Source organism: Sorex fumeus, unplaced genomic scaffold, assembly GCF_029834395.1.
Source record: "Sorex fumeus unplaced genomic scaffold, SorFum_2.1 ptg000095l, whole genome shotgun sequence".
NCBI lineage: Eukaryota > Metazoa > Chordata > Mammalia > Eulipotyphla > Soricidae > Sorex > Sorex fumeus.
Window position 1 is genome coordinate 2,353,190 of NW_026606152.1, and position 19,214 is coordinate 2,372,403.

Below are 19,214 nucleotides of genomic sequence, written 5' to 3' on the forward strand. Positions count from 1 at the left end.
AAGTGCTCGTGTCTCTATGAAAAGCGTCTTTCACTCCATCTGTGTTCAGCCAATATCTGTTTTCCTTCCTGAAATACATAGTTTTCTGAGTTAAAAAGTCTTAGGGAGGTTTCCTCTCCAGTATTCCAGGAACTATCCCCTTAACAGGAGTGATGGCACTGTTCCCCAGTGCAGGTTGGTCCCTCCTGTGGTATCACTCTCGAGACCCTCTTGTAGGTCTCAGAGGTCTGGCTGTGCCAGCACTTCATCCTGCTTTGAATGCGACTTCCAGACTCTCCAGGGCAGGAGTGATTTTGACCTCTGCCCTTTGGCTCTGGGTCCCTCCCTCACCCCATCTGCCCCCTCCTCCCCACCGACTTACCCTCTGCCACAGCTGTGGGCAGTTCCTGTGGGCCTGACAGTGTTCTTCCACTCTCCAGCCTTTTGTTGGACTCATTCTCTGGCTTTTCTTTTGATTACTCCATTTTCAGTTATAAAATTTTTATTTGCTTTTTCTTTGCATCTTTTATTTCTCTGCTGATTCTTTCTGTTTTCCTTTGTTCCAAGAATTAATTGTGGAAGCATTTTTGTCATAATTGCTCAGAGCCTTTGTCAGATCATTCTGGCACCTTAACTGTCTCTGTGTTGGCAGCTGCTGTCATTTCTCATTCCATTTGGGACCTTCCTGGGTTTTTCTTGAGTGACTCAAATTGCAAGCCACATGCTTCCACACCATTCTCTAGGACTCTGAGTTTATTAACCATGAGCTAGCTGGGCCTCTGATCTTGACCTCATGGACAAGTTTTCTCCGTGACAACAATTTGGCCCCCATTGGGGAGTGTCCTGTCCCTCCAGGGGAACAGACATCCATCTGTAGTCCTGCAGGAATGAGTGGGACTCCAGCAGGGTGGTGAGGGGCCATAGCTGCCCAGGATCAGGGTACTGGGGATATGAGCTGTCCTTGAAAAGATGGGTTTGAGGGCAGGCCCCAGCCAAACTTTGGTCAAGCATAGTCCCAGTCCCTAGTCTTGATGTCCGTGCAGTGGCCCCTCTCCCAGCACTGGGCCATGAAGCAGGAGCTGTCAGTTGGACCTGGAGATTGGAGGGACCTGTCCTGGGAGCTGTCTAGGGTAGCACTGTGGAGGTGCCACTGACTGACTCTGGGTGACTGGGGTGAGCTGAAGGCACATGGCCTTGGGGCAGGGCTGCCCTTTTCAGGCCTGCCCCCTCCACCCTTCCCTGGGGTGCAGGTGAGAGGGCGCAGCCCTGGGGCTGCTCTGCAGGTGGTGGGGTGCCCTGGCCCAGGGGCAGGTCTCCCTGGAAAGCTGGGAGGGAGGGAGAGAGCACATGTCCGAGGCAGCCAGAGAGACTTGGGGAATACTCCCTTGGGGTTTCTGGAAGCTGCCTGGTGCCCATGGAGTGAACTGCCCATTGTGTTGTAGCTGCTGCCCACAGCTCAGGCCTCTGCTCCAGCCCCTAGCAAGGTCCTGCTGCGTGGGCCCCATGTCACTGGGGGCACTGGGAGTTCTTGCTGGGTCTTGAGCTTAGTTCTGGTAAGGCCAGGCATGTACCCCAACCCCAAGCTGTGTGCCCAGCCATAATAGTGCTCCTGTCTGTGTTCAGTTGCATCTGGCGTGTTCCTTCTGCCCTGAAACTCCTTTGAGATTTTCTTGTGGAAAGAGCCATGGTGACCATCTCCCTCAGCCTTTGTTTATCTGAGAAATCTCAACTTCTTTCCCTGAGAATAAATTTTTCTGGATACAGGGTCCTTGGTTGATAGGGTACTTTTGTGGGTCTGTGTGTGTGTGTGTGTGTGTGTGTGAGAGAGAGAGAGAGAGAGAGAGAGAGAGAGAGAGAGAGAGACAGAGACAGAGAGACAGAGACAGAGAGAGAGAGACAGACAAAGACAGAGAGGTCAAGGCTTGGACAAGTTCTCACTCTTGTGAATCCTGTTCTATCACCATGTGACACCCTAATCCTTGAACATATCTGATCCTGCCATCCTGCTTCCAAGATTTCTGATGAGGTCCGGGGAGAGGAGATGGCTCAAAGGGCTATGTGCATGTCTGGCACACGGAGGCCCCATAAGGTCCCCTCAGTACCCCTTATCCGGAGTAGCTTTGGACTGAGCATCACTGGGAGTGGCCCCTGGGCCCCCGAGCACTGCTTGGGAGACACCGTCCTGTCAGTTTATTATGGGTCCCTTCTGTGGGACAGTTTGTTTCTCTTCCCTGCGTTAAGATCTTTTAGTTGCTGTCCTGTCAAGAATGGAGTGTAATGGAGTATAAGAAGAGGGTGTCTGAGTCTCTTTCCTTGGAGATCATTGAGCATTTTGCTTTGTTTTGGGAGTGTTCAGCTTCATTCCTGGCAGTGGTCAGGGGACCATTTGGGGTGCTGGGAATTAACCCCTGGCCAGCCATGTGCAAGGCCAGCACCTCCTGCTGTTGTGTTGCTCGGCCTGATGATTGGGCTTTTGTATAGACATGGTCATGCCTTCATCAGACCCTAGTCACCATTGCCTTCTGCTCCTCCCACAGCACGCTTGTCATGTTGGTTCCATCTTACAAGCACCTTTGTTCTGTGTTCTCTTTTGCTTTTTACATTTTAAATGTTTATTTTAATTTAGAGGGACTGCTCACTTTTTGTAATCTTTCTGTCCATCACACATGATGGCTTACAGCCTAAACTTCAAGTTTATTGTTTCTTTTATTTTAATTTTTTTTGTTTTGTTTTGGGGCCACACCCAGAGTTGTTCAGGGATTACTCCTGACTGCACTCAGAAATTATTCTTGGCAGTACTGAGAGGGCTGGGCTGAAGCGATAGCACAGAGAGTAGGGCATTTGCCCTGCGGTTGACCCAGGTTCGATTCCTCCACCCCTCTCTGAGAGCCTGGCAAGCTACCGAGAGTATCTTACCTGAATGGCAAAGCCTGGCAAGTTCCCTGTGATGTATTGGATGTACTAAACACAGTAACAACAAGTTTCACAATTAGTTGTGAGAAGTTAATGGTGCTCTCTTGAGCAAATAGATGAACAACGTGAGAACAGTGCTACAGTGCTACTGAGAGGGCTGTATGGGATGCTGGGGATCGAACCTTGGTTGTCCACATGTAAGGCAAACGCCCTCCCCGCTGTTCTATTGCTCCGGCCTCTGTTGTTTCTTTTAATTTCCCTTTGAATCTTTCTAGTGAATTTACAATTTCTTTTATCTTACTTTTCAGTTCCAGAACTCCTTTCTGAATTGTTTTTATGTTTTTCTATTGTTATAAAAGCAGAAATAATCTGTTTTCATTATTAAGCTAAAACACAAAGATTCTCTCAGAGAGAATGGAGAATCTAGACTGGCAAACGATAACCCCATCAGGACCAATAAACCTGCAAGGAACAACTCACAGCTCTGTGGGACTAGGAAGTAAAGGAGTTGGTTCTAGCATAAAACCCTGAAGTACCATAGAGGAGTTATGGCAGGACCTTGGTGTTGCTTGTGCACTCATCTCAGTGCATTCTCAGACTGCTCTACCACGGGGGCTGGGATAGCCCCGCCAGGTGTCACCATGTGTGCTTCCTTTATGGGGGCAGCATGTCTGGTTGATTGAAGTAATGTCTAGACATGTCAGGCATGCTGCGTATTGATTTTAGAGACTTAATAAAAATTTCTAATATTTAAAAAATTTGCAGAAATACCAGTATATTTAAGCTTATTTGTAAAAAATATGCACGCAGAAGGTTGTGTATTCAAGGGCTCTCTGGACGGCTCTGTCTCACCGCCCACGTTCGGTGCCCTAGAGCCGCTGTGTGTGACCTGGATCAGGACGGCTGTTGGCCAAGGGCAGACGAAGGAAGAGATGAGGGCCAGGCCCGTTGATCTTTGTAGCAGTTTATTACAAGGAAGTTTATCCGATAGAAGAAATTTATGTTATGGAGGGCCTAGGTTCTCTCAAGCACAAGTTCTCCTTGCTAGTCTCTCTGTGGTCCATCTTTCAGCCCTGCTCTCTCATTCTCCAGCTCCCTTCTAGTCTGGGCTGACACTCCACCCAGTGAGGTAGCCAAATCAACATAAGAAAGCCCTTCCTGGCTGCCCAAGGGCAAAATATCTCTTAAGGTGTTTTTCTCTTTTCCTCAGTCCAATAAGGTAAAGGTAAAGGCCCTCCCGTTGATCGTGGATTTGCTTGAGCGGGCCCAGTAACGTCTCCATTGGAAACTTTGTTGTTACTGTGTCTGGCATATGGAATACTTTCGGTAGCTTGCCGGGCTCTCCGAGAGGGGCGGAGGAATCGAACTTGGGTCGGCCATGTTGGCCGCTTGTAAGGCGAACGCCCTACCCGCTGTGCTATCGCTCCAGCCCTGTCCAATAAAATAAACTATCAACTATTCCTGAGGTTATGCAGGAAGGACAGAACAGTGTTATCCTACACTTATTATCCTGTTAATTACAGGCATTACAGACACAGATTCAACACTTTATGTTTTTTTTTTTAAATTTTTACTGCTCTTAAAAGTAAAGCTTTTGGGGCCAGAGTGATAGCACAGCGGGTAGGACGTTTGCCTTGCACACGGCCGACCTGGGTTCGATCCCCAGCATCCCATATGGTCCCCCAAGCACCACCAGGAGTGATTTCTGAGTGCAGAGCTAGGAATAACGCCTGAGCATCGCTGGGTGTGACCCAAAAAGCAAAAATAAATAAATTAACAAATAAAAATAAAGCTCTTTGGGTCTGGAAAGATAGTACAGTGGGCAGGGAGCTTTGCTTGCATGTGGCTGATATGGGTTCAAGTCACCCACACCTCAGCTGATCCCCCAAGCCCCACCAGGAGTTATCCTTGAGCATGGAGCCAGGAGTAAGCTCTGAGCACTACCAGATGTGCCCTCTCTCCCCAAATAATCGAGTATGTTTAGGAGTCAGAGAGGCCGGGCAGGGGTCCAGGCACTTGCGTTGCATGCAGCTGACCCTAGCTTTATCCCAGGCAGTGCCCAAGTGTAGCACTGGACCTCACCCTGGGCTCTCACTGAACCATAGGTCTGGGTGACTGGGAATTGCCTCCTGAGTATCATTTGCGGGGTCCCTCACTTATCACCAAAGGCCCTTTAATATTGTCTTAGGATCCTTTTCCAGGATTCCCTTATAAGTAAAAATAGTGAATAAGATTAATTACGTCAAGGAGTCAATCCAACAATAGAAAAGACATTCTCTTAGAAACAGCCACAGTATCATAGACAGCCAGTTTTGGTAGCAACTTCCTAAAAATAATCTTGAAATTCAGGATGTTTCACATCTTGTTAGTATTATTTTATATTAATCAAATATGGGAGAGATGAGGTGTTATCCATTTACCGTAATGATTTGCTTGGGGACAACATGTTTTGTGCTTTCTGCCACCTTATTTTTTGTGAGACTAAGGCTGTAGTCGTTGTTCTGTGGCCTTGGCCTCAGACCTGCTTCGGCCACCCCGAGTTCCTCTGTAGACAGGGAGCTCAGAACTGTGCACTGTAATGAGTGAGGTGGCTTCTTGGACTTGCTGACCACTGAGCGACTCCTAAGCGGCCAGTCCCCAGCAGCAAGTGAGTGTCTCAGGTCTCCTGGCCCATCTTTGGTCACGGTCATGCCCTAGACTCTCTCTGCACAATGGTGCGTCTACACTGTTTTCTCCTTTAGTTTTAGACTATACCCAGCAGTGCTCAGAGACTACTTCTGACTCTGTGCTTGGGACACCACACAGTACTGGGATTGAACTGGGCCTGTCATGCGCAGGGCCTTGGCTGCAGCCTGAGGATACTCACCACAGTGTGTGGAGCCTTTATCCACTAGGCCTGCCAGCCAGTTTTTTTGAGGGGCGGTAAACTGATCTTTTGGCTTTTTTGTCATTGATGGGGTGATACCTGGCAGTATTTGGGGGACCAGATGCTGGGGATTGAGCCAGGGCAGCTGTAAGCCTGACAAGCACCTTAACCTTCTGTGCTGTTTTTTCTGGCCCTAGTTGAAATTTTTCCCTTTTAAAATCGGCTGTGCTTTTCTGTGTCTTTGTCTTTTGTTTTTGAAAACTGAACATTTGATCTGATGTGCTAATTCTTTTTACTTGTTTATTTTTGGGTCACACCTGGTGGTGTTCAGGGCTTACTCCTGGCTCTGCACTTAGAGGTCACCCCTGGCAGGCTCCAGGGACCATATGGGATACCTGGGATCAAATCCAGGTCAGCCACATGCAAGACAAATGCCCTACCTAATATACTATTGCTCTGGTCCCTTAATATCACCAACGCGAACTGGAGCGATAGCACAGCTATAGGGCGTTTGCCTTGCACGCAGCCAACATGGCCGACCTGAGTTCGATTCCTCCTCCCCTCTCGGAGAGCCCGGCAAGCTACCGAGAGTATCTCGCCTGCACGGCAGAGCCTGGCAAGCTCCCCGTGACGTATTCGATATTCGATATTCACCCAAGGGTTGGCTTCATGTAAAGCAAGTGCACTACCCCCTGGCGTAGCTCTCTGGCCCTATTTTTATGTCTTTAAATGTTGTGGGTTGTCTCTGCGCTGAGGTTTATCTGCGGTGTGGAGCTGATGTCTGCTCTGGCTTCTTTGTTGGCCGTGCGTGTTCCGGACCTGTGCGGGGCTCTGGGCTGGCTCCTGGCACTGCTGAGTCTGGCTCCTAAGGCTCTTTAGGTCTCTTTTGAGCTGTTTTCCAAAATATTGATACTCTCCAACAAAGTCCAGCCTGGAGTATGATGATGATTATTATTAGCATGTCGACGACTATTTACGGCCAAAGTAGTTGTTTTTTTCAAATTACTGATGAGGACTGGGGAGATAGCACATTCCTCGTTCAGTCTCCTTGGCAGGGGTGCCAGGGCCGCTGCCTGAGTCTCTGAGCACTGAACTAGAAGTAGCCCCCAGCACTGCTGGGTGTAACCCCAGAACCCCACCCCTCCCCCCAACCTGCTGTTTCTGCTGCCTGATCTGTTGATCTCATCAGAACAAGTTCATCTCTAGGAGCTGATACCCAGACATTTCTCTGCCAGGAGCTGATGCAGCTCTGGTCCTGCATGGACCCCTTTGGACCCTCACTGCCATGCAAGAGCAGGTGACAGCTGGGCGGGGCTGGAGGGCAGGTGAGCTGAGCGAGTGGGGGGAGAGGAACAGGCTGGATGTAGCCTCAGCTTGGGCATCAGGGATTGTTTATGGGTGGCACTGGGAGAGGGGCCAGGACCGGAGCTCACGTCAAGGCTCCATGGGTGCCTGTGGCAGCAGCCTTGAGTGTTTCCAGCTTGTGGTTTGACACTCGCGTTACAGTTGAATGTGCTCTTCATGTGGGTGATGCTGAATCAGCTTTGCTCCATGGACAGTAGCGCACGTGAGCCCTGGCCCCTCAGTCTGGGTGGAAGGATAAGTCGGGTGATCAGCCTGCAGCAGCACCTGGAGCTGGGGCAGGACCCTGCACATTTGAGTCTGGTGGAGCAGCCAAGCTGGCATACGAGACCTGGGCAGGCAAGAGTCAGGTGGGGAAGGACAGGGAGACAGAAGAGGGTCCCCTGGAGAGGAGGTGGCTGGGATCGCTTTGCTGTCTCTGTCATGTAACCACTGGACACGGGCAGCCTTGGCATTGGTCAGCACCAGGTGCCTGGACGCCTTGATCTCTGCATGGAGGACGCAGACCTGCTCCTTCTGCGCCTTCCAGACGTGCAGCTGGGCAGCTTGGTCTGCTCGTGTGTAGCTTTGGTGTGCCCAGCGCCCTGACAGACGTCTGTGCTGGCCTTGATCTCGGACTGAGTCCACACAGTCATCACACCTCACTCGCCTTTCCCTGCTGCCTTGTTTTACTGACCTTGACACCCTGGATTGAGGTGCCTCCACAGAGGGACTTGGGCTTTCGTTCTTACACGATCGTCAATGCTGCTATTGTTCCTGGTGGTGCTGGGGTGAAGACCTGGACTTCTCTGACAGTCTGGGCAGCCCTAGTGTGCCCCTTTGGCTTTCACATTCTTGCGCTAAGGAGCAATGGACTGTCATTGTGCTCGGGCTCCTGTGAAGACTAGCACTGGATGAGGGGCATGGGGGACGTGTGTATGCAGAGATCTTTCTACTTAGAGCTTTTTTCAGTTTGATCTTGGTCCACACCTGGCGGTGCTCAGGGTTTACTCCTGACTCTGTGCTCAGGGATTACTCACTGCAGTGCTCCGGGAATCCTATGGGATGTCGGGGATTGAACTCAGGTCAGCCACATGCAAGGCAAATGCCCTCCCCGCTGTACTATCACTCCAGCCCCTTTAAAAAACTTTTACTTTTTGGGTTTTATGCTGCTTTTCTGAGGAAGCTCCATCCACTGCCCCATGTGTTGCGTTCTCCCCCTCTGGGGCACAGGGTAACCTGTCTTCACCCAGCCGTCCCTCGACCCATCCCTGATGGCTGCGCACAGGTCTGAGACACCACCTCTGTTTGGTGACCCCGCCTTTTCCTGCTCACAAGGGTCTTGGCATCTGTACAGATGTGGTAAAATATCTGTTTAATTTATTTGCCCTTTTAAAACTAAATTGTTGGAGTTCTTTATGTAATTTTATATTAATCTTTGTTTTAGGGCCTCAATTTATTTTACTTATTTATTATTTTTGCTTTTAGGGTCACACCCGGCGATGCACAGTGGTTACTCCTGGTTCATGCACTCAGGAATTACTCCTTGCGGTGCTCGGGGGACCATATGGGATGCTGGGAATCGAACCTGGGTCAGGCCGTGTGCAAGGCAACCGCCCTACCCGCTGTGCTATAACTCCAGCCCCAGGGCCTCACTTTAGTGGCTTACTCTAGGCTGTGTCCTCAGGGGTCATTCTGGGCAGTGCTCAGGGGGTCACATGTGGGGCTTCATGCAAGGCACGAGATTAACCAACTGTCCTGTCTCCCTGACCTTTTGTTTATTTGTTTTGGGGTCACACCTGGTGATGCTCAGGGGTTTCTCCTGTTCTGCACTCAGGAATCACTCCTGGTAGTGGTTGGGGGACCATATTGTGTGCCAGGGATGAGCTGGGTTGGCTGCTTGCAAGGCAAATGACCTTCTGACTGTACATTCTATTCAGCCACTCTCTGGCCTTTTATAAAATAACATTTGCAGATAGTTTCTCCCACCCAGTCAGCTGTCTTTCCATTTTGTTGATGATTTTCACAGTGTATCTGTACTTGTGGCTTTGTTGCCTTGTGAGGTCTCAAAATGCTGCCAAGATGATGTGTAGGAGCTTATTATCTTCCTCTCTTCCAGTTTCATGGGTTCAGGTTTCAGTCGGTTTGAGTTCACTTTTGCGTGTGGTGTAGCTTCTTCCTGCTGCATGGGACTGCCCAGTCTTCCCAGCACCCTCTGTTGGAAGATGTGCTTTTCCCATTGTGTATTCTTGGTTCCTTTGTCATGAATTAATTGACCATGTCTATGTGGAATCATTTCGGTCTGTATTTTTAATTACTACTGGTTTGAGGCGAGGGGGTGGAGCATATTTTTAGGCTGATGGACTTGACCATGTTGATCTTTGACTCCTGCCCTTTATGTTGTTGCTGCTGCCGCAGTTAGGGGGCGGTTGCAGTGTTTGCAGGGGTTGTTTGCATGAGAGCCTTTGCATGTGGCCTGGTGCTGGGAGCTTACAGGGCAGAACTTTTGTGGGTGGGGAGGGCTCTGGGACAGACGCAGGGGTGCCGCGTGGGGAGGGCAAGACTTCTAATGCCTCCCTGCTCCTCGCACCTGCTAGGATCCTGGCCACTGCAGGCACAGACTTTGATCTTCGAACTCTGCGGGCCGTGCGCGTGCTCCGGCCCCTGAAGCTGGTATCTGGGATTCCAAGTGAGTGTCCACACAGCCGCCTGCTCCCCTCCCCTCCCTGTGGCCATGGGCAGAGCAGAGCCCCTACTCTCCACCTGGGGGCCTCTCAGCCCTTCCAGATGGCTGTTTCCTTCTTAACCCTCTGTAGGGTTTCCAGCTCTTTGCTCCTTTTTCTGGGGTTAAAGGGCATGTGACAAGTTGATGCAGGGGTGGGGGCAGAGCCCAAGTCTGCATGGGACCCTGATCTGGTCCTCACGTGGCAACGTGGCCTAGAGGCACATGCAGGGCCAGCTTCTGAGCTGCCCTAGTGGATGGCCCCTTGGTGAGTGAGTGGCCACGGTCTGGGCAGTGTCCCTGCCTGTCCCTCCCATTGCACAAGCTTAGCTGTGAGTTCCTGAGCCGCCCTGACTGCTGTCCAGTGGCTCAACCCACCTGCCCATGTCCTCTGGGACACATGCACATTCCAGGACCTTCAAGGGGGGCTCCCCACTTCACGCTCTATGGAGTAGGGTCTACCAGGGATGCCACACTCCTCCCAGGCCCCCCAAAGTTTTCCCCAGCCTCTCCATGCTCCCCTGAGCACCCTTGGATGCCCCTTCTTTCGTAGGCCCTCAGATCCCCCAGCCCATCAGACTTGGATTGGAACTTGAGCCCCACATGCTACGCCTTGGTCCAGACCTTGTTGTGCCAGCCTAGGCCCAGCTCTGTTCCTGCAGTGCTGACACATGGCTCCCCCAATCCCTCCAGCACCCTGTTTCCTGCTCCTTCCCTACCCTGAGGGCTCCAGCTCTGCCTCATTGCCCAGCCTCTTGGTCAGGACTTGCAACTCTGTCCTCTATCTGGTCCCCACCTCTGCTCCAGATCTTCCCATCTGCCGCTGTCCATCCACCTGCCCCCGACCTGTCCACCTGCATCTAATCTGCCCAACCTGCCCCTGACATGTCCATCTTCCCTTGACTTGTCTTCCTGACCACCACCTGTCCACCCTCCCCTGACTTGTCTGTCTGTCACAATACCTGCCCAGGTGGCCCTGACGTGCTGCTCTCGCCCCAGGTTTGCAGGTGGTACTCAAGTCCATCATGAAGGCCATGGTCCCGCTGCTGCAGATTGGCCTGCTTCTCTTCTTCGCCATCCTCATGTTCGCCATCATTGGTCTGGAGTTCTACATGGGCAAATTCCACCAGGCCTGTTTCGTCAATAACACAGGTGAGCCGGGCAGTCATGTGGGCTCAGACAAGGGCCAGATCACACTGCAGGAGATGGGCCCCAAAGGCCCTTTACTAGCAGAGAAATTTCAACCAGCATTCAGGCAGGAGTGAAACACTGAGTGTAGGGGTGCTGGGGAAGGGAGCAGAACATGGTCCCTGGGGGACTATTTCCTGGAGGTGCTTCCCTGGCTGTGGAGGAGATAGTTGGTTGGACATGTGAGGAGGGAAGATGTTGGGTGCAGGGGTGAGGGGAAATGCTGCGTGCAGGGCTGAGTGTGGAGAGTGAGGAGGATGGTGCTGGGTGCAGGGGTGAGGGTGAAAAGTGAGGGGGGCTGTGTATTTACTAAAAATAAATTATGAAGGGCCTCGGCGGTGCCTCTCTGTCTCTGTCTCTCTCTCTGTCTCTCTCTCTGTCTCTGTCTGTCTGTCTGTCTGTCTGTCTGTCTGTCTCTCTCTCTCTCTCTCTCTCTCTGTTTCTCTCTGTCTCTCTCCGCCTGTGTTTAGTAGTCTCGCTAGTCTCGGGCTACTTCCCCCACCCTGGGGAGGCCGATGGTGAAGGAAGGAGGAAGGAGGGAACAAGGGCCAGGCTGGTTGGTGTCAGTTGCAGTTTATTCCATTCCCATCTCCATCCTCCTCTGATTCTCCTCCTGCTTCTTCCTCCCCCATGCTACTTCATTTTCCTTCTCCATCCCCCTTCAATCTCCTTCTCGCTCTGGATTCCCTTTCTCTTGGTTCCCCCAGCCCCCTCTTACAGCCTAGTTAAATCCCAAACCATGAGGGGTTGGGGCTTACACATAGGTGTGATCACAATCAATAGGGGTAAAATCCTTCTCTCAGGGAAAGCTGCTTCTAGGACAGATTCTCACTCAGCAAGAGTAGAATCCCATGGGTGTGTTTCTCTCCTTGTCCAACAAACATATTCATAATATTAATCATTTTGTATGGACACAGTAAGAGATACATTAAGCTTATAGAGTTGCTCTCGTAGGGCCATCTCGATCTCAGACTACAGTGCTCAGGCCAGATTAGTCTTTCCTAACCCTAGCAGGGTCCTAATCTCATCTTTACTTTAGGATCATGACAGCATTTGTCCATGACCATGCTCTCAACTTATAGTTGAGTATCGTGGCGTTTTGGCCTGGCCCATTTTGTTGCCAGGGTAGCTCACAGCTTGCCCTGGGTCCATTCAGTACCTTGTCGGGACCTTGCTTTTTGGGTGCTAGGAGCAAAAGGGCAACTAAGGGCAACTGAGGCTTAAGTTGAGGAAACAGATGCCCCAGAGTGTGTATTATTTCGGAGTCTTAACTCCCAAGTTACAAAAGCATAATATTAACTGTCTTCCTTTGTCCACATAAATAGGACATTGCTTTAAAGTAAATGATTCAAAAGATACAAGGAGAGGAGAAATGCAATATTAACTTACAAGTTCAGTGTCCTAGAAGATATGACCTTACAAATGAACAGAATCTGATTAGGGAAAAAGCTGATTAACTGGTTGGGAAAGAGAGCATGGAGAAGTTACAGATAAGCACAGAGGAATGGGAGTGACTCAGGAGCACTGTAATGGGTGTAACCCAATAAACCTAAGTTCCTTGTGGCAAGGGAGAAAGGACAAACCAATGTTATCCTACAGGGGAGATGCTGAGTACAGGGGTGAGGGTGGAGAGTGAGAGGAAGATGCTGGGGCAGGGGTGAGGGCCCTGGGAAGATGGAGCAGGGTTCCAAGTCACCTTCTGTGCTACTCTGGGGAGACACGGGCAGAAGCAGGGCTGAGTCCACCCCAGAGAAGATGGTTGTGTGTCCCTATGGGTGTGTACATCTTGGTCTGTGCCACAGGAATACCTCTCAACTCACAGAATCCCTGGGAGTCTGTGGATCCTAAGAAGGAGAAAAAGTGGCAGTCAGCTGTGTGACTTAAGCTATAAATATGCGCATGGAGAAAGCCATTGGGTCATCTCAGTTCATGCAGAAAATGCTTCTAGGAAAAATGTGACCAAATGAGAGTATTTGTAAATCTTGAGAGCTTTTCTCTCCTTTGATGGCAAGAACAAAGCAAGGACTACACGTGTCATGGGTGGTTGCAGCTGAGTCGGTAGAGCAGAGCAGGGACAGTCTCCAGGAGAGGAAGAGGATTAAAGTGTGGCTGACTGCAGTGACCAGCAGTGCACACACCTACAGCAGTGTCCAGGCCTCTCCGTGGGCAGAGACAGGAATAACCTTGTTGTGGTTGGTTCTGTCTTCCAGGCCTGGGAGTGCTTCTTCCACCCCAGACATTCCTCAGCTGGTGGGGAGAATTTGCACGTGTCATTCGTTCATTGAAATGGTTTTCCTTTATTGGCGCGTTGGACAGGAAAACCAGGGTGCTACTTTTGCCATGCTCTTTCAGCACTGGGTTCTGGTGCCACCCTGGCTGCTCTGGCAAGAGCTAGGAGGGCATGTCCACCTTGAGGAGGTGAGTGTGCCCTGCTTGCTAGGCTTCTGCCTGGTGGACCACAGGGCTCCAGAGAGACCGCTGATATGCAGGCATGGGAACTTGAGGTGCCGCAGGAGAAAGCGAAGGGGGCAGGTTTGTTGTTTCTGAGCCAAGGTATTTACCAGCAGATGCGCAGCTCCCCAGAGAGCAGACGGGACCAGCCGTTCCCAGGGCAGGGAGCTGGGAGGGCATCATCCGCTCCCATGTTTGCTCCACTCTGAGGGCACCTCTAGGACCTGACTGATGTTTGTGGGGTCTGTGCCTCATTCTGCTGCAGGTTCAGAGGTCACAGACCCAGTGGGCGACTTCCCCTGTGGCAAGGAGGCCCCCGCCCGGCAGTGTGAGGGCGACACCGAGTGCCGTGAGTACTGGCGAGGACCCAACTTCGGCATCACCAACTTCGATAACATCCTGTTTGCCATTCTGACAGTGTTCCAGTGCATCACCATGGAGGGCTGGACCGACATCCTATACAACGTGAGTGTCCAGCATGTTTGCTCCCCGCTCCCTCAGGGGAGATCCAGGGTGTGTGTGCATGTGGCGCCTCTCAAGGTGGAGCTGGTGAAGGTGCTGGCATCAGTAAAGAACATTCTGGAGAAAGGCAGTGACGGTGGGCAGGCCTCACTCTGGGGGACTGTGCGGTCTGTGTTCTGCCAACCATGTCGCCCCAAGAACTCCAACCAGACAGGAGTGCTGGGCAGGCAGGGAGCCTGTGGGACCCTCATTTCCTGGCCAGCTCACTGCGTTCCAGGAAGTGACTGTTCTGCTGTGATTCTTGGGTGCCCATCTTGCCTTTGACTTTGGCTGTGTTCCAGAGCCCATGGGCCAGCTGCTGGTGTGGGAGTGGGGGAGGGGGAACACAGCACCCCTGTGGTATTGCAAGGCCCCACCAGGCTGCTGGTAGCTCCCTTGTACAGGGGCCCTGAGTCTTGCCAGTGCTTGGTGGTCTGGGCCTGGTGGTTGACACGCGCCTTGGATATAAGGCCCTTGGAGGCCTGGTGACCCTTGTCACTCATATGCCCTAAGCCCCAATTCTTCCTGGAGCTGCACCATTGACTCCTAAGTGGATGCTGCTCATTTCTGTATGTGTGCACCCCACTCAGCTCCATGCGGGCCCTGAGTCTTGTGACCAGTTCCTGGGAGCTGGGGGTCAGGGAGGGCAGCTACTGGGTGACCTTGAGGACCCTGAGTCTGCTTGGGTATGAGGGGACTGGAGGGAGGTGCTGTGGGCATGGTGTGGGGACACATGGGTGGGGCTGGGAAAACAGGATGGTGGCACCTCTGGAGGGTCATGGAGCTTGGGCACAGGAGATGGAGGAGGGTAATAGGAGCAGCTGTGAGAGCCAAGCCTCCCAGACAGCCAGCATCTGAATCTGGGACAGGCAGTGGGGTAGGGCAGGACACCCAGAATGGGCTCTTCTCACTCTTCAGCACAGGAAGGGGCAGTTCTACAAGCTCAGGCAACCCAGCCTGCCAGCCCCTCTGAGAGAAGGACACCCAGACAGGGACATTGAGGGTCAGTGAGTGATGTCCAGGGAGAAACAGTGAGTGACAGTGACAGTGAGTGATGCCCAGTGAGGGATGGTAAGGGACAGTGAGGGACATTGGTGAGGGACAGTGAGTGATGCCCAGTGATGGGTGGTGAGCGAGGGCCAGTGAGTGATGTTCAGGGAGGGATGGTGAGGAGACAGTGAGTGATGCCGAGCCCCACCCAGGAGTAGTGCCCAACCTCTGGGTCGACAGGCAGGGCCAGGTTCCTGGACTCATCTCCCCTGCAGATCTATTCTGGGGATGGGTCCAAGAAGCAGGCTGGGCAGAGGCATGGTGCCAGGAGGGTGGGCTTGGGAGAGAAGCTCAGGACGAGCAAGCACGTCCTGCCCCCATCTCTACCTTCCCCTTCTTGAGCATTGTGAGGCCAGCCTGGGTCAGCTCAGGGCCTCAACCCTCCTTTCTGTGGGAGTGTCCAGCTGTGCAGGCAAACGTTACGTGTCAGGATTATTAATAACTCTGTGACTGCTGTGAGTGGACATTTTATTATGGAACCAAGGCTGTTTTCTGCTCAGAGTGATTTCAGAGGGCTCTGTTACCCAGGAGTCATCAGCAAAGCAGTGCCTGTTCACCAGGCATCCTGGGCACAGGGCAGTGTGTGTGTCGGGGTGGGCAAGACCAGTGGTGTGTGGACCAGAGGGTAGAGGGAGGAGGATCCAGTAGACAAGGGTTTCCCTGGAGCTGGAGAGAACGGTGGACGAGGGAGGATTCGACTGGAGCAATGAGGCCTTTTCTAGTAAGACAGAGAAGCCAGGAACCCACACCCTGCTTCCTCACAGCCAGCACACCCAGGTGCAAAACATCTAGCACCCCTGGAGCCACACACTCAGAGTCACACCCACTCCTCAGCTCACCTCTCATCCTTGGTAGCCTCAGTTCATTGCCTCACACGTGAACATGTGAGTGTGTATGAGCACATGGATACGTGAGTTTGTATGAGCGTGTGTGTATGTGTGACTATATGTGTCTTGGTACGTGTATGTATGTGAGTGTATCAATGTATGTGACTATGTGAGACTGAGTGTGTGTGATTGTGCATCTGAGTGTATATGTGCTGTGAGTGTGAGCATATGTGACTGGATGTGTGTATGAGTATGTGATTGTGTATCTCTGTGACTATGTGAGAGTATGTGAGTGTATGCATGTGTGTGCCTGTGGGTATGTGGAATGTGCATGTGTACTCATGAGTATATGTGTTTGTGTGTATGTGTATGTGAGTATGTATATGTGTATAACTATAAGTGTGTGGCTGTGTGTGTGAATGGGTATGATTGTGTAGGTGAGTGTGTGAATGAGTATGTGTGATTGTGTATGTATGAGTGTGTGAGTATACATGTGTGTATGTGTGTGACTGCATGAATATGACTTTGAAAGTCTGTCAGTGTGAATATGCATGTGACTGTGTGCACGTGAGTGTGTGTGTGATTGTGTGTATGTAAGTATGAGTGTATGTGTCTGTGTGTACATGTGTGTGTGTTTGATTCCGTATGTGTGTGTGACTATGTGTGAATATATGTGTGTGGGTGTATGTGTTTTGTACATGTATCTGTGTGAGTGTGTCTTTGTGTGACTATGTGACTGTGAATGACTGTGTATCTACAGAATATGTGTGTGACTGTGTATATGTGAGAATGTGTTCTGGTGCTTGCTCCTCACTGCTGCACAGATCCCATGGTAAGGGCAGCCTGCGGTGGACACAGCCATCACTATTTTTTTTTCTTTTGCTTTTTGGGTCACACCCGGCGATGCACAGGGGTTACTCCTGGCTCTGCACTCAGGAGTTACTCCTGGCAGTGCTCAGGGGACCATATGGGATGCTGGGAATCAAACCCGGGTCAGCCGCGTGCAAGGCAAAAGCCTTACCTGCTGTGCTATCTCTCCAGACCCCAGCCATCACTATTAAAGGGGTGGTGGGGGGTTCCCAGTTGGGGCTGTGACTAGTGTGGTTGGTTTGCACACCTGTGTGTGGCCTTTCACAGACGTGTTTGCTCCTCTCTTGGGTTAAGGCTCACAAGTGCAAGTTTTGGCCTATGTAGTGGATACATGCTTTGCTGTCTAAGAAACAAAACTTTTCACAGGGCCATAGAGATAGAACAGTGGGTAGGATGCTTGTCTTGCATGGGGCAGACCCGGGTTCAATCCCTGGCACCCCATATGGTCCCCCAAGTTCCACACCAGAGACATGTCTGTGGAGTTGCCTGGCTTGTGCTGCAGCTGTGGTTGGGGGACATGGGCCCATGCAGGGGAAGGTCCCACAGCTGGGGTGTGGGAACACAGGTCCTTGCAGGGAAGGAGCGAGCTTCACTGCAGGCCCCTTCTCTGCAGCTCTGATTGGGGACGTTGGTTCCTGCAGGGGAGGTTCCCACAGCCGAGCTGAGTCCATGCAGAGAGGCATCGTGCAGAGAAGAGAAGGGTCCTGCAGTGGGAATGCTGGGAAGGGCCCTGCATAGAAGGGGCCTGTAGTGGATGGCTGGGGAGGGCTGGGCAGAGAAGGGGCCTGCAGTGGACGGCTGGGGAGGGCCCTGCAGAGAAGGGGCCTGCAGTGGATGGCTGGGAGGGCCGTGCAGAAAAGGGGGCTGTAGCCTCAGTGCTGCTTTGGGCCAGCTCCCCAGTGACTCTGTCTGGTTTGGTGTCACTGGGCACTTGCTAGGTGTCTGTGTCCTTGGTCCTTGAGAGACTGGTGCAGGTGTGCTGTGGGCTGTGCATGGGCCAGCACTGTCCCCATCCTGTTTTGGACTGCCCTGCCTGGGCCTGATAGTGCTCTGGAGGGCTGGCCCTTCTTGTGCGGGCTGCTGGCCGGCCTGACCTCATCCCTGCTTGCTTGCAGACAAACGATGCGGCAGGCAACACCTGGAACTGGCTCTACTTCATCCCCCTCATCATCATTGGCTCCTTCTTCATGCTCAACCTGGTGCTGGGCGTGCTCTCGGGGTAAGAGCTGGTGTGCTATGCATGGATGCCTCCCTTGCATCCTGCAGCTAGGGGCTCGGCTTAGTGACCCTCTGCAGCCAACACTTTGCTTTGGGAGGGTGGAGAGACAGAGGTGCAGGACACAGCTGGCCGGATGTGGACCAGGGTAGGTGGACAGTGGTGCTAGCACGGGCACTGTAGGTGTGGCTCTGTGAGGACATGGTGTGAGTATTTCACTCTGGCTTGGTGACCAGGACACTCAACAACCAGCCTGAGGGGTCCTTGGTTCCCAGCTGCATTTCAGAAGGTCAGGCAGGTGGCCATATGGTAGTTTGGACCTTCGCTTATCAGCAGGTCTCACTGACCCTGTGCCAATCTATGCCCTGTCTCTATTCTCCTAGCAGAGCCTGTGGTCAGAATCCAGAGGGAGACTGTGCAGGACTGTGGCTTTGTGGTCTGGAGATCAGAGTCTGGCAGGCCTGTGTAGGGCATGGCACTCTGTTCACTTATGGATGTGGGTGGCATGGGGCCTCTGGGGGCCGAGGGAGCTCTCTTTGCCCCCTCACCCAGCACAGGTGGGAAGAGATGGAGGTGGGGCTGAGCCGGAGGCTGGTTCCCAGTCCAGGCTCTTCTCAGGCTTTTGTTTTCTGGGGAACGTTCAGCCTCTCCTGCTCTGCTCACACTCTTGCTTTGCTCACACTCACTTGCTTGCACACTCAATTGCTCTCACACACCTGCTCTGCCCTCACTGCAGAGAATTTGCGAAGGAGCGGGAGAGGGTGGAGAACCGCAGGGCATTTCTGAAGCTCCGCCGGCAGCAGCAGATTGAGCGGGAGCTGAACGGGTACCTGGAGTGGATCTTCAAGGCTGGTGAGGACCCTGCCTGCCCACCCTCATCGACCCTTTCCTCTGCCGTGGAGCCCTCACAGGTCTTTGTAGGGAGACGGTGGGTGGCGCTGAGGACGTGATGGTTGGCCTGGCCTCCAGTTGTCACCACCAGAGCCCTGTTCACCTTGGGCCCCAGGCCTGAGCTGCAACTTCCCTCTCAGCCTTCTCCCAGGGTGCCCACAGGAGCCTTGGAGAGCAGCCCGCCTCTCGTGGGCACTGCCGGGAGCCCCGGAGAAGGCAGGTCTGCCTTGTCTTGGGTGTGGCACAGGTGGGTGGGTCCCCTGAGCCGTGTCTCCCTCACAGAGGAAGTCATGCTGGCAGAGGAGGACAAGAATGCAGAAGAGAAGTCCCCTTTGGACGGTAGGTGACCACCCCTGGCACTGCCTGCGTGGGGAAGCCCTGGGCCCCTATGCTCAGAGA

At 52.4% G+C, this 19,214-nt stretch overlaps 1 protein-coding gene across 7 annotated transcripts in view; it reads left to right on the forward strand.

The window, feature by feature from the left end:
• CACNA1B (calcium voltage-gated channel subunit alpha1 B) overlaps positions 1–19,214 on the forward strand; it is a 167,086-nt gene that overhangs the window by 15,472 nt on the left and 132,400 nt on the right. For all 7 annotated transcript variants that reach the window (XM_056132892.1, XM_056132893.1, XM_056132895.1 and 4 more), the window contains exons 4-9: positions 9,697–9,788; positions 10,821–10,973; positions 13,726–13,925; positions 17,824–17,927; positions 18,661–18,776; positions 19,098–19,154. In XM_056132892.1, the coding sequence (XP_055988867.1) occupies positions 9,697–9,788; positions 10,821–10,973; positions 13,726–13,925; positions 17,824–17,927; positions 18,661–18,776; positions 19,098–19,154 (722 nt within the window). The remainder of the gene's footprint in view (positions 1–9,696; positions 9,789–10,820; positions 10,974–13,725; positions 13,926–17,823; positions 17,928–18,660; positions 18,777–19,097; positions 19,155–19,214) is intronic.